The sequence below is a fragment of the Podarcis muralis genome, chromosome 17, assembly GCF_964188315.1.
Source record: "Podarcis muralis chromosome 17, rPodMur119.hap1.1, whole genome shotgun sequence".
In the NCBI taxonomy this organism is placed as follows: domain Eukaryota; kingdom Metazoa; phylum Chordata; class Lepidosauria; order Squamata; family Lacertidae; genus Podarcis; species Podarcis muralis.
Genome location: NC_135671.1, coordinates 10,118,348 through 10,146,344, shown reverse-complemented (window position 1 = coordinate 10,146,344; position 27,997 = coordinate 10,118,348). Strand labels below are relative to the sequence as shown.

The window sequence follows — 27,997 nt, the reverse complement described above, 5'->3', positions numbered from 1 at the left end:
TACTGTTGTTTTATGGAATGCCGAATGGTATAGTTTTGGTAAAATATGCAGGGTTATCTGATATGTAAAATGAACCATGGAAAGAGGAGAAGGGGAGTCATAGATATCTTAAGGATGTAAAAACGAGTGCTTTCAAACACAAAATTCAATAAAAATTACATATACCCCCCATTAATGGTTTTAAAAGAAACGACACGAGAAGACTCGGGTCTAGCGAGCTGCCTCCCCATGGATCCTCGTTTATAATGAAACCCAATGCAAAGCGAATCTAAGGAGCGGGTTTTTTTTCTTTGCGTCTTTCCCTTTCGAATTTCCCGCCCCCGGAGGGAACCGGGCAGCGCCTCCTCGCGAAGCCGAGGCCGCCGAGAGCGGGGCGGGCCTGGGCGGGGGAGGCGGGCGGTGTTGGCGGCCGGCCTCCGCGACGAGGAGGGAGGGCGGGCTCTGCTTTGAGGCCCGCCCGGCATGCGAGGAGCGGGATGGCTGAAGCCGGGGACTACGTCGCCGTGGTCTCTCCGTCGAAGCCCCCCGGCCCGGGCAGGCCTGGCGGCGGGGAGCTGGGCGGCGGCACCCAGGCCTCGCAGCGCCTGCTGGCCTATAGCGACGCCCTGCTCTCCATCATCGCCACCGTCATGGTGAGTCTCTCGGAGGGCGGCCGGGCAGCCCAGGCAGGCGAGGGCGAAGCAGGCGCGCCCCTTGCTGCGGGAGGGCGGGTGGAGCTGCACCTGTCGGAGTCCCGCCTGCTGCGCTACACAGGCTGGGAGCAGGAACGGGCGAGGTTTCTGCAGCAGCGCCTCTTCCTTTTTATTTATTTGTTAACATACCTACACACATAATTTTTATGGTATGCCACCTTTCCAAAGTTAGATTTATAAAAGGGACCCCAAGGGTCATCTAGCCCAACCCCCCGCAATGCACAAATTCTTCCCCCAGTGGGGCTCGAACCCACGACCCTGGGACTAAGAGTCTCATGCTCTACGGAATGAGCTGTGGTATCAGTTCAGACCATGCAACATGGAAAAAATGCACAATTGCAGCGTAACAAAAGCAATCATAAACAATAAACGAAACACCCAAAAATACACAATCAGACTGAACAATTCCTACGTAACCAGATATAAAATAAAGGTATGAAAACCCCCAAACTATACCCCAACGCCTCTTCCTTTTTGAAGGTGAAGCAGCATGGCTGGATTAGAACCTGGGTCACAAACTCTTTCAGAATCTCATCACGCAGCCACCTCTGCAATACACAGGCAATAATAATATTGCTTTATTCCTTACGTTTCTACCCTGTCTAAGGAAAATAGTAGTAAATGTTGTTGCATCTGGCTGGGTTGCCCAAGCCTCTTGAGATTCTTCCCCTCTCCTGTTTCTACTACACAACAACCCTGCGAGGGCTCTTGGATCACACTTTGCCTCATACCTGTGCCTAGAAACCAGGGGTCTTGAGAGCCCTTTTCCCGTTTGCCCTGCCGCTATCCCCAGCACAACTCCACTTTTTGTTTATTTTATTTATTTATTGAATTGATATACAGCCCTATACCCGGAGGTCTCAAGGCGGTTCACAGGACAGAATTAGAATATAAAAGCACAAAATATGTAATCAAAATAAAAACAACAACTCAACAATGCACACAGCCCTGAATCGGAGCAAATGTCAACCCGCAGAACATTTGCTCTGATTAAGCTGTAAGGAAAAAGTGGCAGGACAAAACCGAAGTGTGGATGAGCCCCCAGAGAGAATGACTGAACTGTGGGCTCCCTAGGCCTTGGTCAGCTCTAACCACTTGGGAAAACTGCTTATTTTTTGGGGGGGGGGGGGACTTGTCACCTTTCATTCATGCTGTGTTCACAATCCTCAAATCAGATTAGGACCTCAGTTTCAGTTTCTCCCTTCTGCTCCAGGGGGCAGAGACCCTGCTCTGCCTCCAAGAGATTCAAACATGCGGGTTTTCCCATTTTAGTCTCACAACCAGTGCTTTTTTCTGGGGGGGATGCAGGCCGGGATACGCATACCCCTAAACATTTTGTGAATCTTTGTACTTTTCTCCATTTACTGTATTTATTTTTCCTGATTTGAACTATAAAATGGTGGTTTTCTTGAGTCAAAATGAGAATACCCCGAAACATTTTTTAAGGAAAAAAAGCACTGCTCACAACACTCCTGAGGTGGGTGGGTGAGGTCAACCAATGAGCGCTGTGGCTGAAAGGAGATTTGCGCCCACACCGCTAGCCCATGTCCAACCCTCTCTTCGCTGTGGCTGCATACCTTTACATAATAACATCTTTATTTACTTCAGCGTAAGCACCACTCAGTAAAGTGGTACTATTTTAATAGTAAAATAAAGGATAGGTTGAAAAGATTGGGGGGGGGGGGGACACACCACCCTTCTACCATGCTTTAATCACTGTGATTGTGAGCAAGGTCAGGGTCAGGAATGCATGTTGGGAAATACCCATTTTGCTTATGCGTCCAAAAACTCTTTAGAGATCATTTCCTCCTTCCCCAAAAGTCCCTTTTATGCTCTTTGGTGTTTTGTTTTTTCTTCACTGCTTGTTACAAATGCTGCTTCTTTTGCAGATTTTGCCCGTGGCCCATACAAAGATACACCCAGATCAGGTATTGTGTATAATAATACTACTACTACTAATAATTATAGGCGGTATATTTCGTATAAAATGTATTTTTGATTGTATTTCGGTTTACTAATTTAGATTGCACTTTGAATCTCCAGTATGGCTGTTCCAGTATAGAGGACATTTAGCTCTGAGTACTAAAAGAAATTAGAACTTCCGTTTCAGGTTCATTTTAAAGTTTCTGTCAATAGGTGCCCCACAGACCACATCCAGCCCCCTCGTCTTCAGTTTCCCCTACCCCACTTTCCCTCACCCAGGTGGCAAGTGGGTCTCTTTTGACTGGCCTCTTATTGTTTCCTGTTATTTTGCATGCAACCACCAGGATAGGAACAGCACAGTCTCCATATTTTGCTTTTGACCTAGCAGCACTGCTTTCCTGATCAGTTCACAGGGTAGCAGTTCCAGGTTAGAAAGAGCAGAAGACATCTATACTGCTTCCTATTTAACTACCAGGCACCATAAAGAATTCAGTGTGTCCACCAGCTAGACTTGTCTTTATTCAGGGAGTTTCATTCTCAGGTTTTGTGTCTTCAGAGAGCAGGGGGAAGAATGGATTAGATTTGTTTTTTGTTCTGGTTTTAAATTCACAGTCTGCACCTTGAGGTTCGTTTTGCAACACGCTTTCTCTTTGTGCTTTTGCTTGTGTGAAAAACAAGTACAGCATGTCATGTTTCACTAACTTCTGTAATGAATAACAGGCACTTATTTGTCAAATGCTGTGTTTTATTTCAGAAACTGGGTGAAAGTGTTCAGCAGCTCCTAGCCACCAAAATTGCCGTTTACCTGATGACCTTTTTAATAGTAACAGTTGCTTGGGCAGCTCATGTCAGGTATGCATTTAGGAATGTGTTGGAAAAGGTACACACACACACCAGCCCTTCTTGCGAATTGCAGCATGTAGCTTGTCCAAGGAGGGAAAGCATCCTGTAACAGAGCTTGCAGGTTGTGTTGAGCCCTGCCATGCCAGTTGAATTCACTGCCGCTAAGAACACATTAAACTAGCCTTGGAAAAACGAATCCTCAAGAGAACATAAGAAGACCTCTAAAACCACAGAGCCTAGGACTTGCCGATCAGAAGGTCGGTGGTTTGAATCCCCACAACGGGGTGAGCTCCCATTGCTCGGTCCCTGCTCCTGCCAACCTAGCAGTTCGAAAGCACGTCAAAGTGCAAGTAGATAAATAGGTACCACTCTGGTGGGAAGGTAAACGGCGTTTCCGTGCGCTGCTCTGGTTCGCCAGAAGCGGCTTAGTCATACTGGCCACATGACCTAGAAGCTGTACGCCGGCTCCATCGGCCAGTAAAGCGAGATGAGTGCCGCAACCCCAGAGTTGGTCACGACTGGAACTAATGGTCAGGGGTCCCTTTACCTTTACCTATTTAATCAAACCGACAGTCAATCAAGTCCAGCCCCCTATTTTCCACATCAGAAAAAATGAATTGCATTTGGTTAAAAGAAGTCCTTTTTTCTTTTTTGTCCTGCCAGACAATTTCATTAGGTTACCACCAGTCTGCACATACATCTGTTTGCCATTTGTGGCCTTAGGAGAAGAAACAACTTTTGTAAGCTTCTGCTGCATCTTGCAGAAGTATTTTAATGCTTAATGTTTTATTATGATTTTATATGTGTTGAAAGCCACTCAAAATAGCTGAGGCAACCTAGTCAGATGGGCCGGGTATACAAATAATAAAATTGTTGTTATTACCTGGATAGAATTGTTACTGGCTCAGGAGCACTCTTTACAAGCTTGGCTGTTCTCAAAATCCCATTTAATTGGTGGTTTGTGAAGGATCTACAAATAAGTAGTTTGGCTTATTAGCCTCTTCCCCCACCTACCTTCTCCCCCCGAAAAAAGTCCTGTGACTTTCACAGAGGGCTTGCAGGGAAGGCAGAGTTCTTTCTCCTTTCTGCTAGTGTATAAAGAAGATATGAAACAGTGGAGAGAAACTCCTTTCTTTTCCTGTCTTATCCAGTCCTCAACACACTGGAGTTATGACCAGCCGAAGTGAGATAATAAGCTGAGCCCTTTGCATGTGTCAAGGGAGAGGTGGGAGCTTATTTGATAAGATAAGAAAATCTTCCATCTCTTAGTTTCTTTAAGCCACAGTAGGTGTAAGACCTTGAGGGATGGGGAAGGGAATCGTCCTGTTGGCTGACTTACCAAAGAGGCTAGCAAGCTGGTGAGCAGATTTGCCTGGTTCATCAGGCCTGCTTGCCTGATCTTTGTCAGTGGTGCTTCAGAAAGGGAAGTTTCTGAGTTTCACAATCATTTCTCCCTTACTGCTGAATATGAGTAGACTCATCATAGAATGGAGGGACACTGCATAAGTCTTCCCAAGTGATACTATCATCAAAATTAAGACTTGTTCAGTGAACGTGTCTGTCAGTCAGAACTTTCTGAGTATTTTACCAGGGCCAAATTATTAATGGCTTTTGTTCTCTCTCCCCCTCAGACTTTTTCAGGTGATCGAACTCATAGATGATGTGCTTGCCCTTCTAAATTTGGTGAGTGAAATAAAGGTCCGTTAAAAAAAGACACGCTGGTGTAAAGATCAAGATATTCCCAGCCTTGAATATTATCAGTACCAAGACGGAACAGTTCTGAATCTCCTTCTTACAAATTTCAGTATCCTAATGTTTCAAAAAACAAAATTATCTAGACCAGCAATGGGCTATGATGCTTTCTATCCATTTTACTGCACCACTGTTTAATATTAGTGTTTGAGTCACCCAGGACATCATAACTGCACCCTGGATATATGTGTAATGCTTTTTGCTTCATTTGTTGACGGTGAAATGCAAAATATGAATAGTTTAATAATTACCCGAAGCAGTTGGAGGTTTTAACTTGTCCCAGTGTATAACATACAGAATTGTGTGATCTTGAGGGACATTCTGTTCAAGTCTTCTTCAAATGTATGGGAGCTGTCCAGGAGTCCTGCCTTTAGCAGAGTGGGTGGCGCTGTGGTCTAAACCACTGAGCCTCTTGGGCTTGCCGATCAGAAGGTTGGCTGTTTGAATCCCCGTGACAGGGTGAGCTCCCATTGCTCTGTCCCAGCTCCTGCCAACCTTGCAGTTTGAAAGCACGCCAGTGCAAGTAGATAAATAGGTAGAGCTGCGGCAGGAAGGTAAATGGTGTCTCCGTGCGCTTTGGTTTCCGTCACGTGTTCCATTGCACCAGAAGTGGTTTAGTCATGCTGACCACATGACCCGGAAAGCTGTCTGGACAAATGCCAGCTCCCTCGGCCTGAAAGTGAGATGAGCATTGCAACCCCATAGTCTCCTTTGATTGGACTTAACCATCCGGGGTCTTTTACCTTTTTACCTTCTGTCCAAGTCTTCTTCAACTGTAAGGGAGCTATCCAGGAGTCTTTCTGCCTTTCTAGGGTTGCCATACCTCTGGATTTTCCTGGGCAAGTCCAGGATTCCAATGACGGAATTAGCGTCTGGGGAGAATTTTGGGAAATAGGCAAAATGTCTGGGTGTTTGACAACAACTTTTTGTGTCTGGATTTTTACTTCTTGAAATATGTCAACCCTATAAAGCTGCCATTCATTTCGGCATGTCTTTTGCCGAGAGAACAACCTGTTTGATTGTTCCCTAAAATTGTTGTGATCTAACACAAGAAACAGATTTGAGCGTAACTTAGGAAAATGGCCTGAGGCTACAAACAGATGGTTGTGGGAAGCCACTGATGTCTTCCAATGAGTTCTTCTGCATTTCTTTGTACTACCATGCCTGGGTTGGATAAAGCCTGAGGGTTGTAGAGGTTCCATAGGCAACATTTACTGCATTAACTTTGTTCAATGTGAACTGCTTGAACGTCTTTGGACGTTCTCTGGCTCCCTTTCCATGCTAGTGTCATTCCTCCCTAAAACTGGGGCAATGTTAGAGTGGGAAGAGGCTACAGCTTAGGCCCCCGAGTATAGTCCTGGGCTTCTGACATTTCATTGCTAAGCAGAAAGGAGCCAAACTGCATCATCTTCCATACCATGCAGATAATGTGAGAAGGGGCACTGACTTGCATTTACCTGCCGAGGAGCCATTTTTTCTCACATGTTGAATTCTTTCTCTCCTAGGCATGTATGATGCTCATTACTTTTTTGCCATACACAGTAAGTAAGCATTCTGCTTCTTTCCTGCCTAACGTTTCCCCTCTGTTTGATTATTGAGGTGTAAACTCCTTTTAAAACTTAAAGACTCTACCTGTTGGAATAGAGTTGACATCTTCCTGAAATGGGTACAACTCTTATTTGCTTAAAAAGCTTAAGCGTAACATTAATAAACTCTTGTGTTTTCACTTTAATTTATGTATGGTATATCATTTGGTCAGCTGAAGGTTAATCGCTTAACCAGTTATCACAAAACTTCACTTATTACAAGTAAATAATACCTAAAGTGAAAGGCAAACAAAGTGTATATACTCTTATCTATTCTGGAGCACGTCTCATTATGGAACACTTTGTACAGGTATAGAAAGCCATTTGAACAAAGTGGTCAGTGTGCCTTTGCAGACCATGGCTCTCTGAAATCTCCCCAGCTCCTTTTTGCCTCTGGTGTTGGATAGGAGCAAATCCCCAGGCTTTGAGTATAAGTGAGCAGTAAAAGCTACCCTCCCACCACAAGACCAGAACCTGTTTCCTTTCCTTGCGATCTCCTTGCCTCCAGACTAGGGTTAGCATGAAACCAAAGCGATTCCGGCTGCTAATCCGTTCAGTCACAAATGCATGTCAAAAACCCAGAAGCTGATTTTAAGCGAATTTATGAAGAATAAGGATTAAGGAGACCACAAAGAGGAAATGCAGAGTGAGCTTACTATGTATTTGTCACAGTGAATTTTGTTCTCTGTGACTGCGGTGAGGCTTGCAACTCTAAACCTAATCTTTGAAGGTAAATTATTTTAACTAAATGGTCTGAATTGTTCAGACAGTCCCAGAATTTTCTCACCCAGACTTGAAACTGGGCTCTGCCAGTTAGCATAGAAATTTCACCGCACTTGCACCGATGCCTTCCAGTAGCTTTTCGGCATAATATGCTGGTTCATAAACCCAAGTTGCAAGCTTCTCAGTCCATCCTAGAATTCTGTACTCAAGCACCTGTTCACTGAAAGAGTGAAATTCAGCAATTCAGCACTTCTTACTGCTTTCCTCTTCAAGTTAATGCAATATCCCTGGATATGCTCTTGGACTCTCTCAGAGTAACTTGCAGATCTTACAAGTTTGTTTATTGATTCAACTGAGTGTCAAGGGTATGAAAAGCAGAGCTTGCAAATATATAACTTTATTTTTTTTAAAAAAAAGCTGATCCAAGCAACTATATATACATATTTATCAGGTTTTACTTTCCATGAGTGTATTTTGCAGCATATCACTGATCTCTCGTTTTGTCTTGCAGTTCTCCTTGATGGCCTCATTTCCAGATGTACCATTTGGAATTTTCATGTTTAGTAGCTGCAGTGTTGTAATCGGCACTATCCAGGTCTTGTTGCTTTCATTTCAGTATTTAAAATTAGGGACTATTAGCAGGAAAGATTCCATAGGTTATAGTCAGAAAATGGTGATGATGCACGTTTTATCCTCCTTATATGAGAACATGGGATGCGGGTGGCGCTGTGGGTTAAACCACAGAGCCTAGGACTTGCCGATCAGAAGGTCGGTGGTTCGAATCCCTGCAACGGGGTGAGCTCCCATTGCTCGGTCCCTGCTTCTGCCAACCTAGCAGTTTGAAAGCACCTCAAAGTGCAAGTAGATAAATAGGTACCGCTCTGGCGGGAAGGTAAAAGGCGTTTCCGTGCACCGCTCTGGTTCACCAGAAGCGGCTTAGTCATGCTCCCTCGGCCAGTAAAGCGAGATGAGCGCCGCAACCCCAGAGTCGGCCACGACTGGACCTAATGGCCAGGGGTCTCTTTCCCTTTACCTTATATGAGAACATAATTGTTTAGTCCCTAAAGGAAAGCGTAGATTCCCTTCTTGCAGCAGCTAGTAGAGGCAGCAAAAGTTGCAAGCACTTACAAGACCAGCTTATTATTGCATTGCTTTGTGCTCACAGGTTTGCTATTCAGATTTGCAGGCAAGCACAAACCACAGTGGACAACAATTGTTCACAATAATTTTATATGGTAAACAAAGGTTTGATGCAAATTGGAATTGGAAATTGGCTAACTCTTCAGTGTGCAAGGGTAAGAGGGAGGCGGGGAAATAAGCAGAGGCTTGAGGCTTGTTCTTGTAACACCAAACCATGGTTTGGCATTATGTCTGGGATTGGCCTTAGTCTCCTGTACTCATGCAGTGTTTTCTTCGCTCTGCAGGCAATCATCGTAGTGTATGGCTTCCACCATCCATATTTACTCAGCCATCAAATACAGGAGTCCGAAAACCAGGCATTTTACAAAAATCATATTCTGAAGATTATACTAAGAGGGCCGACGCTTAGCTTTTTTGCTGCCATCGTCTCCTTTTTCTTCATCCCATTGGTAAGGCCTCCTTTACATTCAAACAGCGGTTACCAAACTGTGTGCAAGAGCAGGATGGTGTTCTACAGTGGGGGCTTTTCAGCCTGCCAGCCCCCCCCCCCATGCCCTACTTGGGGTTCTCCTTTTCCTCATTCTCTCTACCGCTTCCAACTGTCAGCCTATATTTTGTGTCTGCTGAGCATGTTCAGTCTTCATCAGGCTGTTGTGGGGAGGGGTTGGTTTGGGCGTTTATTCCCCCTAAAGAGTTTTTTTGTATTCCTGCAAACCCTGGAACTCGCCTGAGCATGTTACCATGCAATAAACAAGCTCTTATTTCCTTCCAGGCTTACGTGTTTCTTGGGCTCGTTATTTTTTTCCCACACGTCAGCCACCTAACCAAATGGTTTAAAAGCAAGGTCCTTGGTGAGTATCCTTTTATGTTTATTTATTTAAAGATTTTTTTAAAAAAAACACACACACACCAGGCTGCTCATGCCACCAAATTGGTAATCTAATAGACACTATACAAAAAGAGAAAGGAACTGAACCGAAAGTAAGCAAGTTCAGGAGTCCTTCATTAGCCCTAGTTACATACTGTATTTTTCCATGTATAAGACTATATTTCCCCCCAAATTTTTAAAGTTTAAAATTGGAGGTCGTCTTATACATGCAGTGTTGCAATTACTTATTTCTTAATTTTGGGCTCAAAAAATAGGGGTTGTCTTATACATGGGGGTGTCTTACACATGGAAAAATACGGTAATTGATACCCTAGTGACCAGCTGAAATGGCCTAGGAGGCAGCAAAATGGCAGCTGGTCCCAGCCCACTCGATGGAGAGGACTTTGCAATCTGTCCTCTGCCTGAGACACAGCAAGGCAGAAGGACCTCTGACTTAATTCTTCTGCATGGGATTGCTTTATCTCCTCCTTGGGTGACTGAGTAGGAGGCAGATTTTGAAAGTATGGTCCAGCATGAAAATAGAAGTACAATTCAGGCCAAAGAAATTGTTTTCTCCTTGCTTTGTGTTGCACAGTGATTGTGACAGAAAGTCTGTCTCCCAGTCTTCTAAAATGAGCAGAGCACACGGGGCCGCCTCTGAGGCTATGCCACAACTCTGGAATTCCAATGCTAATGGGAAATGATCATCCTAATTCGTCTGTCACCAAAAGCTGAAAACGCCTTTAATTTAAAAAGTAATACCTAGTGTTATTGTTTCTCGCTTTAATGTACAATATGTTTTACTCTTGCTGCTGCTATGTTTGTGTCTTGTTTTGCTTTAGGTATCTGGTTTCTGTTGCTTTTAGAAAGTGTCTATTCACACGTTTATTGCTTATATGATACGGTTTTACGATGGTGTTGTATGCCACTCTGGGCACTTCTGGTAGAAGAGAGGAATGTAGATCAATTAATATAATATTATATTTGAAATAGGATAGGCAGCTGGCCGGTTGGGAGTCTAAGGATAAACACATGATCCAAAGTCACACAACAATAATCTGTACAGGAAAGGTTCTCCTATCAAGCCTTGGATAAGCAACATAGCTATGGGAGGAGGTAGGCAGGAATAACATGGTGAAGGTATTTTTATTTATTTCTGGAGGATGAGATTTCATCATCATCAATCTTTATTACGGTCCAGAGACCCAACAAATCGTTACAAAGCAATACACAATTCATACAGCCTACCTCCAGGTTAAACAAACATTTTGTTCAGAATATAGGGATCATTGGTTCTTGCAACCACCGATAAAAACTTTGCCACTGCTAATGTTCTAGTGTTTGTCCGGTCTTCCAATAGGAACCTGACATAGTGAGCCTCTGATTTTCCCGGGAAAGGTACCAGCAAGGGTAATATCAGTTCAGCCCTGGCTTGCTCATATTTTGCACAGTGCAACATAGTTCTCGATGGTTACCACGCCTATGAAATCAAGGCCTCTAAACCGCTCGGAAGGGGACGACCGAGGGGGAGCCTAGTAACTCTGGTTTCCACTCAATTGGCGTCACAGGTTACTGAGTGCTCAGTTTTCGAGCAGCTGGCACTGGGGATCACTTTGCATCTGGAATCCAAAAGAGGATGACACCAAATGAATAATGGCTTTTCAACTATATAAAAGAAAAGCTTAGCGCTTTCATTCAGCATGCTTATTATTGTGCCTTCCAGGTCAAGAAGACGAAGTCCCTCTGGAGTCTTTTACTTCTTACCTTACAGAACCCCTTAGTAAGGAACGAGTGGAAGCATTCAGTGATGGAGTTTATGCAATCGTAGCAACCCTCTTGATTCTGGATATATGGTAGGTCTTCAGAAATCTTAGTTCTATCCAGTATAGCCCTTGATTGTTTTTCATATGAGAATACAGTGCTTGGAGGGGAAAGTGTGTACAGTGGTACCTTGGTTCTTGAACAGCTTGACTCCCAAACAATTCGGCTCCCGAACACCACTGGAAGTCAGTGTTCCGGTTTGCGAACGTTTTTCAGAAGCCGAACATCCGACACAGCTTCTGCTTGAGTGCAGGAATTCAGACTCCCAGAACAGATTAAGTTCGAGAACCAAGGTACCACTGTATAGAGTTTTATTTCATAAAATTTATACACTGCTTCACTGTTAAAAAAAACCAAAACAACTCAAAGCAGTTTACAAAAAGATAAAACAAGAAAACCAGGAAAGATTTACAGCTCTACTTTAAAACATACAAAAGTTAAAATACTAAAGGAGATTAAAATGGGGTCAACTTTGTAAGATTCCGGGTAGGCTTGTCTAAACAAGAGTGTTTTTAGCAGGCTCTGAAAAAAGTTCAGTGGTACCTCAGGTTACAAATGCTTCGGGTTACGTGTTTTCAGGTTGTGGACCGCGGGAAACCCGGAAGTACCGGGTTTCGCCGCATGCGCAGAAGCACTAAATCATGTCATGCGCAGACGCAGCAGTGCAGGTTACGAACGCTGTGGATTGTGGACGTGCCTCTTGTCACTGATTACATCCGCAACCCGAGGTTCCACTGTACAGTAAGGGGTCTGCTTGATCTCAATAGGCAGGAGTTCCAAAGTGCCACACTAAACGGCCGAATTCTTACCAATGTGGAACGGGTATTATGTGGCACCTGTAATAGTGTCCACTTCTGCCAATCGAAGCAGTCAAGTGGCCACACATGGGTTAAGGCAATCTTGTAGGTAAACTGGTCCCAAGTTGTTAAGGGCTTTATATACGAATAGTAACGCCTTGAACTTGGCCCAGTAGCAAATTGGCAACCAGAGCAGGTCTCTGAGCACAAGTGCTATATGCTGACAAAGCCTCACTCCTATCAGCAATTGCTCTGCAGCATTCTGCACCAACTGCACCTTCTGCGTCAAGCACAAGGGAATCCCCACATAGACTTTGGGGGGCGGGGTTTACAATGTGGACCTCCCTTTAATCTCTCTTGAGCATGGGCCCTCCACCAGTGTCTTGTGCAATCGTATTAGTACTTGCACATCCCAATGGGAAATACCTACCCTTAATGAAGTGAAATGATGAAATTTCCACCCTTGCTTCATGTTGGTAGTTCATAGATGGAAGCATGAGCGCTGCATATCACATAGCGCTTGTCCATAGCGGTTGCCTGCAAAATAGAAAAGTCACCTAGATCTGCAGTCTCCTGTTATCCCACTAACTGACCAAAAACCACCAGTTCATTTTAATCCTCCTCCTTTACAGAAAACAGAGATGTTATATGTACCATTGTTTAACTATGAAAATCATTTAATAAAAAGGATTTTAAAAAATATATGTATATACAGTGGTACCTCAGGTTAAGTACTTAATTCGTTCCGGAGGTCTGTTCTTAACCTGAAACTGTTCTTAACCTGAAGCACCACTTTAGCTAATGGGGCCTCCTGCTTCTGCCGTGCTGCCGGAGCCCGATTTCTGTTCTCATCCTGAAGCAAAGTTCTTAACCTGAAGCACTATTTCTGGGTTAGTGGAGTCTTTAACCTGAAGCGTATGTAACCTGAGGTACCACTATATTTCTAAGTGTTAAAGTAACATGCAGAAAATGATAGAATATCACCATATAAAAGGATGCCGGTCCATGCATAACTGAAAGATCATTTCCCACCCCAACAGTGAAGATAACGTTCCTGACGCTAAAGAGGTGCGAGAGAAATACCGCGGGAATCTCATCAATGCCTTGAGTGAATACGGTCCGAATTTCCTTGCCTACTTTGGGTCTTTTGTTACTATCGGCCTTCTCTGGTTTGTCCACCATTCGCTCTTCCTTCACGTGACAAAAGCGACGCGCCTGATGGGCCTCCTCAACACCCTCTCATTGGCTTTCATCGGAGGTCTGCCTCTGGCCTACCAGCTGACCAGCGAGTTTGCGGAGAAGTCTCACAACGAAACAGAAGCCATCCAGGTGAGCTGCGTCACCATTTTCTTCGCCAGCATCTTCCAGTTTGGCATCTGGACCGCGGCCCTCTTCCACGAAAGGGAAACGCTGCATCCTTTTGCACGATACGGCGGCAAAGAGCACGCCTTAATGTTTGCCAAGCTGGCTCTCTACCCCTGCGCGAGCCTCGCAGCCTTCTTCCTGACCTGCGTTGTAAGCGAGCTGAGTACAGAAATCTTCCACCTCATGCAGATCGTCGTCCCCTTTGCCTTCCTCGTCTTGCGCATCTTCGTCAGGGTTGGTTTGGTGGCGTTGAAGTTCCTGTTCAGGCCACGGAAAAACGTATCAGAAGAAGAGGAAGCCTGTTTGTCTCCTTCCGAGACCTTGTCATAGCTTTACCGCTGCTTTCCTTGGAATTCCTGTGGAATTGCTTCTACTTGAACGTACCTGGTCCAAGCCACAACTGGGTATATTCAACATTTTACCTGTTTAGATGCTTTGCTTCATGGAACATAAAACGCTTTGAGTAGAGAGATTTCAGCTGCAAACCCAGAAATGGAGTCGTGCAAAGTCCACGGGCCATATTTTTGGCTGCAGGTTGGACGTTTTTGTCAGTGATTAGTGCTATGATGATGCATCTAACCACCAATGTAGTCAGTTTTTTGCATAATAATAAAAATAATAATTTATTATCTATACGCCGTCCATCTGGCTTGGTTTCCCCCAGCATGGTGACAGAAGGAGCACAGAAAGATTAAGGGAGAATTATAGCATTGGGTCTGTTTTTGAGGCGTTGAATAAGGAGACGGGACTGCGGCTTGGTGTTAAATCACATGCTTTGCATGCAAAATGTCCCAGATTCAGTTCATAGGATTGCCAGGTAGAGCTGGGAGAGGCCATCTGAAACCGGAGAGCTGTTTTCAGTGTTAATAATACAAGTTAGATCAATCCATGGTCTTGGAATAAGGTAGCTTTCCCTAGTTCCTAAAGTCAAGTTTCAGTTGTCATAATTAGTAAAAGTAGTAAGATTCATATTCATGTCATGTTCATGTTATCAGGGGCATTATTTGAATGTTAAGTTGTTACATATCATAGGGTACGGCTGTTGTAGTAAATCAACATCTGCTTCCTGGAATACATACAGGATGTATTTGGCCTGGAATATGAGTGAAAATTATTATGTATAGTGTTGGGCAACTGCCCGTGAATCTCCAAAACAAATGGCTTTCATGGACAATAGACAAGGTGGTTCATCTCTGGTTGGAAAATCGGAAGACCTCCGATTTCTCAGGGATCTGGAGTCTAGGCATGTGAAAATTGTACCAGGGTTCATCCTGGTTTCTGCAGAAAGTTGAGGGTAGTACCTACGGATATTAAGTCTTTTTCCAGCTCTTGCTTAATGTCTCTTTCCTTCAGTGTTGTTCTGCTGAGCCGATACACTTCCGGTATAAAGTCATCTGAGCTTTGGCTAATGCACTAAGCTGCCGGTTTATCTTGAATGTTGCCTTTAGCTGGAAGGAAGAACTTTCTATACCTAATGTTTGATGCAGCTTCTCAATGAAATGCTCAGCATTATGCCATTCAGAAAAAAAAACAGTCTTTTTTCTTGAAATGCACCTACGTAGGCTAGCTAATAGCTTCTGTACTTTTCCCTTGATTGCACTTTATTATAAACGTAAAATAGTATTTATATTTTGAGTGGCTTATGATGCACAATTACCTATACTTACTTGATTGATTGATTGATTGATTGACTGATCATCATAATACTTGCTTTGGAGAAATGCACTATATTGTATGTTGAGATTCAACCTACAATCTAAGATACGTCCTCTTAATGATTCTCTTTGGTCCCTTATTTTATACATTCCTTAATTTTAAAATGTGCTAGAACAGTTTTTTATTGAATAAAATGCTGCATTTACAATTGAAACTGGCAGGAGTTTTATTCCACTTCACCATCTCTCTTCCACATTAGAATACCAGAATACCATTTCACCAATCCTCTCTCCCGGCTATAAAGGGACTCCTGCTGCGGGGAGGCCTCGGACCATCGGCTGGGTGAGGACTGCAGGGCCTGCTCCCTTCCAGGGCCTTTTCCATCTGGCCCAGGGGGTGTGGCCCAGGCCCTTATTTGGAACAAACTTTTGGGGAAGCTGGGAAGTGTTCTGCAATTGCTTCCCTGTTCCAATGTGTTTTAAAATGTCCTCAAGCAGTCGGTGGCAATTTAAATTTGTATTTCTTTTTTTCCTTTTTCCCTTGTTGGGGGTGGGAGGGTGGGATGGATATTTGGTTGGGGATTAATTTTAGTATAATTGTTCTGTTTTTGTTTTCTGTTGTTTTATTGGTTCTGTATAGTTTGTGTTTTGTTTTTAAGGGGCGGGATCAGGGCTGCCTGGGAGTGGGGCCCCAGCCAACACGATGGCTGGGACAAGTTCCACAGGGGGGGAAGCACTGGGACATCCGATCTCGGTGATCATGGGCAGGAGGCGGAGTTACGCCAAGACCAGACCATGTCATTACCGAGGAGGCAGGTTTAGTCGTTGTTTGAAGACTATCCCTGCCTCCGGGTCTGGCCTTGACCGGATGGATACTGGAATCAACAGGGGAAACCCACATAACCTGAAGGTGTTGCTGTGTAATGCCAGGTCAATGATGAATAAAACCACTGCCATCCACGACCTGATTGTGGATGGAGGATTTGACCTGGCATGTGTGACAGAGACCTGGTTGGATGAAGCGGATGGGCCTGTCCTTGCTGCCGCTTGCCCACCAGGTTTCTCTTACGCACAGCAACCCAGGTCATGTGGGCGGGGAGGGGGGGGTTGCAGTGATTTTTAGGAAGTCATTAGTTTGCATCAGGCGTCCTACTGGGAAGACCCAGTTTTCTGAGTGCATGTTCTGGAAGTTGGGCAATAGGGGCAGTACAGGATTCCTTTTGGTGTACCGACCTCCCCGCTGCACCAAGGATTCCCTGTCCGAGCTGCTTCAGGTCGTGGCGGATGTTCTCCTGGAGACACCTAGTTTGGTTGTCCTAGGGGATTTTAAAATCCATGCCGACACGACCTTACAAGGGGCCGCTCGGGACTTCGTGGAAAGCATGGCCTCCATGGGGCTGTCCCTGAATAAGTTGGGCCCAACTCATAGTCATGGACATGCCTTAGATCTGGAATTCACCTCTAGTGACGTGGGTGATCTGACACTAAGTAAAAGTGAAACTAAAGAAGTGCCATGGTCAGATCACTTCCTGGTGCAACTGGACTTCTCCGCGACCCCCTCTGCAGGGAGGTGGGACCAATTCGGATGGTCCGCCCCCGCCACTTAATGGATCCAAATGGTTTCCAGAGAGTGGTAGGGGATGCTTTATCCCATGTTGATGGCCTTTCAGCTGATTCCCTGGTGGCCCGCTGGAATGTGGAGTTAACCAGGGCTATCGACTGTCTGGCTCCGAAGCGCCCTCTCCGATTGCATGGAGCCCGGACAGCCCCGTGGTTTTCTTCGGAGCTGAGGGCGATGAAACAATCGCTGAGACGGCTAGAGCGTCGGTGGCAGAAAACTCACTCCGAATCTGACCGGACACAGGTTAGAGCTCAACGTCGAGCCTACCAAGTGGCGATAGCGACGGCGAAGAAGACTTTCTTCGCCGCCTCTATTGCATCTGCAGAAAATAGTAGCAGGAGACTCTTTCAGGTGGTCCGCAATTTAACGGAACCACCTTTAACATCGGGGCCTTGTAAAGACCCCAAGATCTCCTGCAACGATTTTGCAAAGTTTTTTGCAGATAAAATCACTCATATTCGGAAGGAGCTAGACACCACCGTGGGAGCAGGGCTGGGGCGGGAGAGTGCTGGAGCTCTGTCTGGTCAAGTTGCATGGAACCAATTTCAATCCGTTACCCCCGAGGATGTGGACAGGCTGCTTGGACGCGTGAAACCAACCACCTGTCTTTTTGATCCTTGCCCATCCTGGCTAATAAAAGCAAGCCGGGAAGGGCTGGGCGATGGGCTCTGCGGGGTGGTGAATGCTTCCCTCTGTGAGGGAACATTCCCAGATCCGCTGAAAGAGGCGGTCATTAAACCGCTTCTTAAAAAACCATCTTTAGACCCGGCCAGTATGGCCAACTATCGCCCAGTCTCAAATCTTCCATTCTTGGGCAAGGTGATTGAGTGTGTGGTTGCTGAACAACTCCAGGCACGCCTGGAGGATGCGGACCATTTGGATCCCTTCCAATCGGGGTTCAGGCCTCATCATGGGACTGAAACTGCCTTGGTCGCACTGGTTGATGATCTCCGGCGAGCTAGGGACAAAGGTGAGAGCTGTTTCCTAGTTCTGCTGGATCTCTCAGCGGCCTTTGATACAATCGACCATAACATCCTTCTGGACCGTCTAGAGGGGTTGGGAGCTGGGGGCACTGTTATACAGTGGTTCCGCTCCTTCCTCCTGGGCTGTGTTCAGAAAGTGGTGGTGGGGGATGAGTGTTCAGACCCTTGGGCCCTCACTTGTGGGGTACCTCAGGGTTCCGTCCTCTCCCCCATGCTTTTTAACATCTATATGAAGCCGCTGGGAGAGATCATCAGGGGGTTTGGACTGGGTGTCCATCAATATGCAGATGATACCCAGCTCTACCTCTCTTTCAAATCAGAGCCAGTGAAGGCGGTGAAGGTCCTGTGTGAGTGCCTGGAGGCGGTTGGAGGATGGATGGCGGCTAATGGGTTGAAGTTGAATCCTGACAAGACAGAAGTACTGTTTTTGGGGGACAGGGGGCGGGCTGGTGTGGAGGACTCCCTGGTCCTGAATGGGGTAACTGTGCCCCTGAAGGACCAGGTGCGTAGCCTGGGAGTCATTTTGGACTCACAGCTGTCCATGGAGGCGCAGGTCAATTCTGTATCCAGGGCAGCTGTCTACCAACTCCACCTGGCCGCGGACTGTCTCGCCAGAGTGGTGCATGCTCTAGTTATCTCTCGCTTGGACTACTGCAATGCGCTCTACGTGGGGCTACCTTTGAAGGTGACTCGGAAACTACAGCTAATCCAGAATGCGGCAGCTAGACTGGTGACTGGGGGCAGCCGCCGAGACCACATAACACCGGTCTTGAAAGACCTACATTGGCTCCCAGTACGTTTCCGAGCACAATTCAAAGTGTTGGTGTTGACCTTTAAAGCCCTAAATGGCCTCGGCCCAGTATACCTGAAGGAGCGTCTCCACCCCCATCGTTCTGCCCGGACGCTGAGGTCCAGCGCCGAGGGCCTTCTGGCGGTTCCCTCATTGCGAGAAGCAAAGCTACAGGGAACCAGGCAGAGGGCCTTTTCGGTAGTGCCGCCTGCCCTGTGGAATGCCCTCCCATCAGATGTCAAAACGATAAACAACTACCTGACATTCAGAAGACATCTTAAGGCAGCCCTGTTCAGGGAAGTTTTTAATGTATGGTATTTTAGTGGGGTTTTTGGTTTCTATGGAAGCCGCCCAGAGTAGCTGGGGAAACCCAGCCAGATGGGCGGGGTACAAATAATAAATTATTATTATTATTATTATTACAGCAGCCGTGTGAAGCTGCAAACTAGGAGGAAACAAAGCCACACAGGAGATCCCGGTCACAGATCCCATCTAGTTTGCTCTTGAGCAAATGCCACTTGCAGTCTCCCCAGACTGATACCTTTCTGAAAATAATTCTTTTCAGCGGCAAAATTTTATATAGTAGCTTGTTGAAGAATGAAACGTTCCAACTCGACATTTTCCTGTAGGGTTGATATTCAAATAAAATACACAGTGCTTGCAGTCATAGAGAAAGTAATGCATTTATTTTGTTTTATTCTTATTGCATGGGCATGGGTGTTGACACAGTTTCCAAAAGCAGGCAGACTATTCTTTTTCATCTCCGTGAGTGATGGTATAGCAGAGAGCTTTGTAATCCAGGTTTCCTGCTGCATCAATAGGAGAACTCTGGAACATCTGATCCATCTGCACATCAACAGGGAGAAATATATATATATAGTTAGAACTGGGGGCAACAGAGACACCTCCCACCAGTCTAACTAATGTGATCCTGGCCACATCTTGAAAAGTTTGGTTGCATTTTGGAAAACAGACATCCTAAAAGCACTCAGGGCTGATTTCCCTCAGAACGGATAGGTTTGATCTTCTTACAGTCCATGGGACTCTCAAGAGACTCCTCCAGCACCATAATTCAAAAGCATCAATTCTTCAGCGATCAGCCTTCTTTATGGTCCAGCTCTCACTTCCATACAACACTACTGGGAAAACCATGGCTTTAAGGTCCGTATAGTTATAGCAAGAAGATCAAACCTATCCATTCTTAAGGAAATCAGCCCTGAGTGCTCACTGGAAGGACAGATCATGAAGCTTAGGCTCCAATACTTTGGCCACCTCATGAGAAGAGAAAACTCCCTGGAAAAGACCTTAGTGTTGGGAAAGATGGAGGGCACAAGGAGAAGGGGACAACAGAGGACGAGATGGTTAGACAGTGTTCTCGAAGCTACGAACATGAGTTTGACCAAACTGCAGGAGGCAGCGGAAGACAGGAGTGCCTGGCGTGCTCTGGTCCATGGGGTCATAAAGAGTCGGACACGACTAAACGACTAAACAACAAACAACAAAAAAGCCAAGTATAATTGATTTTGGGTAAATAGAACATACAAACCTCTTCAGCATTGAACTTTTCACCTTGGGACATCATTAAGCGTTTAATGCTGTAGAAGAGAAACAGAGAAAATTACCTTGTTTATGAAAAGGCTGGCATAAGAGTCACTGTTAAGATCTCACTTCTTTAACCAGAAACTGCAGCCGAGGCTTTCCCTATGGTTACAAGTTTTGATTAAGGAGGAAAGACCTTAACTATGGTAGATTTAGACCAGGCACATCTAAAACAACTGGCAGTTATCTACCCATTGTCATGGGGGGGGGGAGGCCAAAGTTGTTGAGCTTTCTTTAGGAGGGCAAGGTCTTAAAACACAGTAAGAAGTGGGTGCAGCAAAACAGGCATGTTTCTTGCCACTAACAACTGCCCATTGCATATAACAGTCGGACAGAGCGAGGATGGCGGGGACAGAGACTTTTAACACAATACTTCCTTAAACCAGCGATCGGAAGTGAACCCGTGATCGACCACGGTTGGACAACGCTGATTTAGACAATACACAAGCCTAGAAGACCTGGAAGACAGCCTATTTGTATGGTTACGAAGTAATTTTGCCTTAACCATAACATGGAAGCCAGGCCAATGTATGAGGTGTAATGTTGGCAGGCTTAAGGAGTAGAAAGGTAGGACTAAACTACATGCAACAGCAGTGGATCTAAGCATTTCAGTGTGGCTCTGCTCCCGAGTGTGTGTAAAGTGAGAGCGGGGTGCCGTTTCAAATTGCAAAATGGTCAAGGCATTCTGAACCCTCACCCCACCCGCCACGTATTCCCGCAGCCCTTCCCCGCAACATTTTACTCCGAGCTGGGTTCATTTCCAACTCAAAGCCTGGTTGGGGGCCAAAATGCCTTTGGAGGACGGCCTGTGGTAGGGGAAAGGGGTCTGCGGGGGAAAGGGTTTGTCGCCTCCTACCCATAACTCCTTTTGCATGCTTGTGCACTCTACAGGTGATTGGAGCAGAGCCGTTTTTAAAGCCAAGGGTCCATGGTCCTTAGCAGGCAATATAGATAGATAGATAGATAGATAGATAGATAGATAGATAGATAGATAGATAAATTTATTGTCATTGTCCGTATATACACAGTATACACAACAACGAAAATCAAACACCCACCCAAAGACCGGGTTCACATACACATTTGCACGTATCTCCAACACTCTCATCCTATTCAGACATAATCTATAAAAACATAACATAATCCAGAGTATAACATAACCTATTAAAGGCATAACATAACCTAAAACCTATCTCATTCCTTCCTACTCCCTGCTTGCTATTTCTTGCAACTGGCCCTGAGATCATTATTTAGTGCAATCAGAGCTCTTGGATAGAAACTATTCAGAAGGCGTGTGGTTCGTGTTTTCATTGTCCAGCGGCCAACAGGGGTTCTGCTTAGGTAGCTAATACTTACTAATCCTTGTTAAGGTTTCCTTTACCCTCTGGGTCAAACATTTTAAATGCGTTCAATATGGTCTCTTCAGTGTCCGTACCTGCAGAAAATAATGGGGTACAGTTGAAGCTAGGCTGGTCATGCTATTGCTTCTGAGCGATAGAGAACCCCATTTAAAACTGGATACTCCAGAAAGAAGAGTATTAACAGGAATCTCTTGTCTGGGGGGATTTTCCTACTCTTCCTTTCAAATGGGGGGGGGGGGGACTGCAGAAAAGATGAAAGAACCACAGGGAAAATACAGGATGACAATGATTTGATGATGTTATTGTGCAGATACCCTATAAAAAGAAGGAATGAAGAGTCAATGCAGCCGAAGGTAAGAGTGCTTTAAGCTTGCTTTAGTTTTATTGGGAGCTGTCCGGTGTAACTTTCTGGATTACCATAAGGTTACCAAAAAACCCCAGGAAGAAGACGAAAACCTCAAATGCAATCAGTTTTGCTACTTTAAACCTTTCTGCCTTTCATTTTCATTTTAACTTTTGTCCCGTGCTAAATACTGCTTTTATTGCCTTAGAGAAAATTAACTCATCTGAAATGTCATGATTAGCTTCACGTGCAAATTTCTGGGAAGATGTAGTTTTAATAAGAGAGTGTTAAACTTACCACTTAACTTTTCCCCAAACAGGTTCAAAAACATGGTAAAATTAATCGGTCCAGTGGCTTCTTTAAGCATAGATTCTAACTCATCGTCTTTGACATTTGTTTTACCTAAAATCAAATGGAAAATAAATGATCAGAGCATGCATGTACCAGGATTACTTCTACTGTATATGCTTGATGGTATAGAGCCGGCTTCCTCAAACTTGGCCCTCCAGATGTTTTGAGACTACAATTCCCATCATCCCTGACCACTGGTCCTGCTAGCTAGGGATCGTGGGAGTTGTAGGCCAAAGTTTGAGGAAGCCTGGTATAGAGACACTGACACCATCATTTGTTTAAGTGCCAGTAAAAAATATTTTTTTTAACATTCAACAGTTTCTCATTTAATCTCCCAGGCTTTTTTTTTTAAAAAATTCTATACAGTATAAAACTCAGAGAGCTCAAATTAGGAGCAATAGCAAAATATGAATCTGAATTTCAGACCCCAGTCCTGCCTTTCAGTTAACAGGATGCATTTAGAAATAATTTTACATATGCTCAGGAACAGATTTAAATGACATTATATGGGGGAAAACACAATTGTTACTGCAAAATGGAGATTAAAGGAGGATGTGACCATTTCACAACACTTGCCTAAAGAAGCATAGGTATCTTTCAAGTCTTCTTTATCAATGAAGCCATCTCTGTTCTGATCAATTAGCGTAAAAGCCTATAAAAAGTATTGAGAGAGAGAGAGAGAGAATTGGGATATAAAACGTTCTTGTGGTTAGAATAAATTACTGATTTAACATTTTGTGTTTAAGCCCAGTGATGCAGGATATTAGTCTCCAAATGAACTTTTTCTGCACTTTAGTCCTCAAAACTGGGATAACCTCAAACTACTAAGAATTCAGGATTGCAGACTTTATTTATTCATTTTTTTTACTTGTGTGATGGCTTCCCACAAAGGCTCCATATGGTTTTAGTTTGGTGTTGTTAAGAGAATCTCCCTCACCCTGCAAGAAGAACTACAGATCCCAAAGGTTCTGTGAGGAAAGGGATTGAGCATTCAACCAGCTCATCTGTAGAATAAACATGCTTCATTCCTTAGATAACCCCCGTTTCTAACATGAAAAAAAACCATCAAAACAAATGTTTACAAAGTTCTGTCCTGCAACTGCATCCCAAGTTTGTGACATCAAAGAGAATACCTGCTTTCTTCCTACAGGTGTGGTCAGCATGATGATAATGATGATAATTGTACCCCACCCATCTGACTGGGTGCACTCCCCTTTCCATTTCATATTTCCATAAATCTCAAGATTCAGGTAGCTGCAGATCCCTGATAAATATTAGAGGAGAAAAATGCAGAACAGCAAGCCTATTTGTAATTTAGAGCCTCCCGGCCATAGACAGGGAACTTTCTTACTTCCTTAAATTCTTGAATCTGTGTCTGTTCAAAGTTGGAGAAAACATTAGAGGAAGCTCTCTGAGCACGCTTGGCTCCCCCTTCCTTCTTCTTGGTTTTTCTGCTGGCCTGAAAAGAGCAGGAAATGAACTCAGCCGGTGCAGCATAGACCCCGCATGACAATTCAGCAGCAGCAATGGCAACCCATGAACCATTATCATAGAACTGTAGTGTTGGAAGGGACTTCAAAGGTCATCTAGGCTTACGCCCTGCAATGCAGGGTCCTTTTGCTCTACATGGGACTCAAAATCACAACAACAACAACAATATGCCCTCCATCTGTCTTGAGTTGCCCCAGCCACTCTGGATGGTCCCCAACAATATTATTAAAAACACAATAAAACATCAACCATTAAAAACTTCCCCGAACAGGGCTGCCTTCAGATATCTTGTTTATCTAAGATATGATGGGAGGGTGCCACTACCAAGAAGGCCCTTTACGGACTGAGCTATCCCATACATATTTGGACTTTTTTCCAATTAACAGCCATCAAAATGTGCAGTGAGTCACAGAAGGCACACTTTAATTTAGGTACTCTTCAAACTGCCTAAATCAGAATATGTTGTTGCTGCTGCTGTAAGTTTTAACAAAGCAGATTATCTCGCCACGCAGGCCAAACTCACCATCTTTTGTGGAAAGCTACTCTGCCCGCCTTTCTCTGGCAAATTTTTCTTTATGAATTGCCTCTTATATGAAGGGGAGGGTCTTGTCTTTACAGCTCAGATCTCCCAAAGGAGATCTCAAACGTCTTAAGAACCCTGAGCTCGCAAGAGCTATTCCATACATGGCTAGAACTGCGAGATACCTTCTGTTCCCCAGTGGCCGGGCAACTGTTCCTTAGACGTGAACTTGCCTAGTAAGTCATTTGCTTTAACTGAAAGAGAACTAAGAGTACATACAGTGAAAAACTCTTGAGATCGTTGTAATGTGTGTGCCACATTTGGATTCAGTTATCTGTTAGACGGCTTGCCAGAAGCGTTAATAGTGCAGACAAAACACAAGTTTTTTCTTTCTTTTTAATTAGGTAGTGCAATTCCAACCCCCTCAAATATTAAATGCACCATCCAACATCAATTAAAACATATATATTTTAGGATAATATCCAGTTGTGGAGTCCCACTTGCACAGAGTTCCACTTGAATAACATCGGATTGCAGGATCCTTAGGAACAGATCAGCGGCTGGAGTGGGACTGCAAGAGGGAGAAGAGGGAGGGGAAGTTTCATTGTCTTCCCTGGCAATAATGTTGGGTCTTCCATTACTCAACCATTACTGCTATACAGTGGTACCTCGGGTTTCAGACACTTCAGGTTACATACGCTTCAGGTTACAGACTCCGCTTACCCAGAAATAGTACCTCGGATTAAGAACTTTGCTTCAGGATGAGAACAGAAATTGTGCACCGGCAGCAGCGGGAGGCCCCATTAGCTAAAGTGGTACCTCAAGTTAAGAACAGCTTCAGGTTAAGAACGGACCTCCGGAACGAATTAAGTACTTAACCCGAGGTACCACTGTACTGTAATTCAGCGAACTTACAAAAAAAGAGAAGATCCAAAATGTTAAATTTTGCAGAATTTAACAACATTTTCCTCTCTAGCAAGGGAGGGGGGACCTGCTCACTCTTGGGCGGCTTCTGATATGCATTTTTATTTTAAAAGCAGGAATGGGAAGGGATTCTGGAAGATTTCATGACAAACCCTCTGCCTTTGCCAATGTACAAAAGTAAACGGGGATCAAAAATTCAGAATGGTAGCAGTGGCTTTCCCATAGTAATAAGTGGGACAGAAGTGTACCGGTAATTGGGTGGATCATACTCATTACTTAGGACAAAGTAAAGCAAAAAGCATTAGGATTCATAAAACACCATCCTGATTCAAAAAAGCTTCTAGGGATATTATATTTAAATAGGTTTGTGTGCGAACACAGTAGGATTGTTTAAAAAAGCGGCATGCAGGCAATTAATATCTGTATAATTTTCTCTCTCTTTCTTTTTCTTATTTATTTATTTATAATTTACATAAGCTACAAACACTGAACCCAATATTGCATGGCATTTACATTAGATTTCACTGAAGGCATTACAATAGTGTGTCAGTTTGAATGTCAATGACAGCAATATCCTCATTGCAGGAATTAATCTGGTAATGTTAGTTTCCGTGATCCATTAACACCAAAAGGAACTTGGCTGCACCATATATTTGATAATTAAAATGATGAGCCACTTTGGAAATATCCATTAACTCTACCCTTTTAACATTCTTGCACAGTTGCTTCTTGCTATTCATATCTTTTGCTTGCAGCTGCTCATGCTAATAATATTCACTAATTATACTGTGTTATGATATTCTCTCTGGGCTTTTGGTTGGCTCTCTCTGTGTGTGTATCTTTAGCATCTGCTACTTCCCTGCTCTTCGGGATCCAATTTAGGAAACAATGTTCAAACAGCTTTTAAAGTCTGTATTATATAGTTATTGAAACAGCTTCCAGGCAATAGGGGTAGATTATTAAGACAATATATTCTTCTTAAATGAGTTGTCAGAATAAGCTTCTTGCACAGACTCTTACATGAATTACCCCCACATACAATCTGTATACCTCCTAAAGGTTTTGAAGGTGCCATTCCCACTCCACCAACTACTTATAAAGGTAAAGGGACCCCTGACCATTAGGTCCAGTCGTGACCTACTCTGGGGTTGCGGTGAGGGAGCCGGTGTACAGCTTCCGGGTCATGTGGCCAGTATGACTAAGCCGCTTCTGGCGAACCAGAGCAGCGCGCGGAAACGCCATTTACCTTCCCCCCACAGCGGTACCTATTTATCTACTTGCACTTTGACGTGCTTTTGAACTGCTAGGTTGACAGGAGCAGGGACCGAGCAACGGGAGCACACCCCGTTGTGGGGATTTGAACCACCAACCTTCTGATCGGCAAGTCCTAGGCTCACAGCGCCACCCGGGTCCCTCCAACTACCTACTTATAGTACCTATTTTATTCTACTGCAGGATTTCGGAGCTACTGTTGATTCCAGTAGTATATAAATTCAGCTGCCACAATTTAAGCTGGACATCCCAGAATTACAGAAGCCTTCTGATTGGATCCCAGAATGTCCCGTTTTTTTGTCCAATACTCTGGCACAAGCCAGCTGAGCAAACGGCACTCGTTTTTTTGGTTGGATGCACTGATGGGAACCAGCTGCTAAAGAAGGCACGGGGAGGTGTCAGATGGCTTCTGTGTGCCATCTCCTCTAAACTGTCATAGGGTGCAGACACACCATACATTAACAGCGCATTTCCATCCACACACAGGATCTTGTGCTATAGTTTACCCCTCGGAGAGCTACAATTCCCATCACCCTGAACAAACTTGTTTCCAAGAATCCTTTTTTGGGGAGTGGGGTGGATGGACTTTAAACTTACAGTGTGTGTGCATGCAGCCTTTGTTGTTGTTTTGTCATTTAGTCGCGTCTGCCTCTTTGTGACCCCATAGACCAGAGCACGCCAGGCGTTTCTGTCTTCCACTGCCCCCCTCAGTTTGGTCAAACACATGCTGGTAGCTTCGAGAACACTGTCTAACCATCTCGTCCTCTGTCGTCCCCTCCTCTTTCCCAACATCAGGGTCTTTTCCAGGGAGTCTTCTCTTCTCATGAGGTGGCCAAAGCCTCAGCTTCATGATCTGTCCTTCCAGTGAGCACTCAGGGCTGATTTCCTTAAGAATGGATAGGTTTGATCTTCTTGCAGTCCATGGGACTCTCAAGAGTCTCCTCCAGCACCAGAATTCATAATGCAGCCTTTATACCCTTTTAAATGTGTTTAGGGTGTTACGGCTAAATCTGGGTGCGGGCCTACCCTGCCACCCAGCTCGTTGGACTAAGTAAGTCCGCGGGTCCCTGCGGAAGAAAATGAGCTCAGCCGGACAGGAGCAAACTGCAGAAGATCCAAGTTATTGCGCAACAGGTTCAAGACCAGATTGAACCCCGAGAAAGGGGTGACATGAACTTTTGAAACTCCCTCCATGTCCCAGAATACAGTGCAAAATACATCCCAGTTACATCATGAATACATTAAGGAAAGGTTGGGTTATACAGATTACATCATGAATACATTAAGGAGAGGTTGGGTTACACCGGATTAACATATGGAGGAGGGAGGGGGGAATATGCAGAGCTGGAGATATGCGCAGATAAGCGCTTCCTGAGTGCCGGTGATGGGAAGACAATGGTCCATGTATGCATAGTCTGTCACCTGGCATTGCCCGGAGGAAAGGTTTAGCAGAGTGATTTGACAGTATATTGTAGCGAAGAAGGTGAAGAAGACATGCCCCCCCCTTCCGTAACAAGGGGATGGGTGGGGTTTTTTTGGTTTGTGTATTTTGTGCGTGACTTTATGCATTTTGTGTT

At 44.6% G+C, this 27,997-nt stretch overlaps 2 protein-coding genes across 3 annotated transcripts; one reads left to right on the top strand and one right to left on the bottom strand.

Annotated features, from left to right (window-relative positions):
* The first annotated feature begins 406 nt into the window (after positions 1-406).
* Positions 407-15,380, top strand: TMEM175 (transmembrane protein 175). Its single transcript, XM_028712078.2, has 10 exons — positions 407-632; positions 2,582-2,620; positions 3,370-3,467; positions 5,090-5,141; positions 6,716-6,751; positions 8,031-8,114; positions 8,944-9,108; positions 9,432-9,510; positions 11,251-11,380; positions 13,186-15,380. Exons 1-10 carry the CDS (start codon positions 477-479, stop codon positions 13,838-13,840), a joined length of 1,494 nt encoding a protein of 497 aa, XP_028567911.2. The 5' UTR covers positions 407-476; the 3' UTR covers positions 13,841-15,380.
* A 3,837-nt stretch (positions 15,381-19,217) lies between these two features.
* Positions 19,218-27,411, bottom strand: MYL5 (myosin light chain 5). 2 transcript variants are annotated; one of them, XM_077921494.1, is made up of 7 exons: positions 27,018-27,411; positions 23,565-23,672; positions 22,790-22,865; positions 22,160-22,264; positions 21,515-21,593; positions 20,106-20,154; positions 19,218-19,405 (listed from the first exon to the last, which is right to left on the bottom strand). In XM_077921494.1, the coding sequence occupies exons 1-7, from the start codon at positions 27,243-27,245 to the stop codon at positions 19,307-19,309; spliced, it is 744 nt and encodes a 247-aa protein (XP_077777620.1). In that variant the 5' UTR covers positions 27,246-27,411; the 3' UTR covers positions 19,218-19,306. The 2 variants fall into 2 exon arrangements, with proteins under 2 accessions (XP_077777620.1, XP_028567912.1); XM_028712079.2 differs by lacking the exon at positions 27,018-27,411 and adding an exon at positions 24,228-24,574.
* Positions 27,412-27,997: the final 586 nt, after the last annotated feature.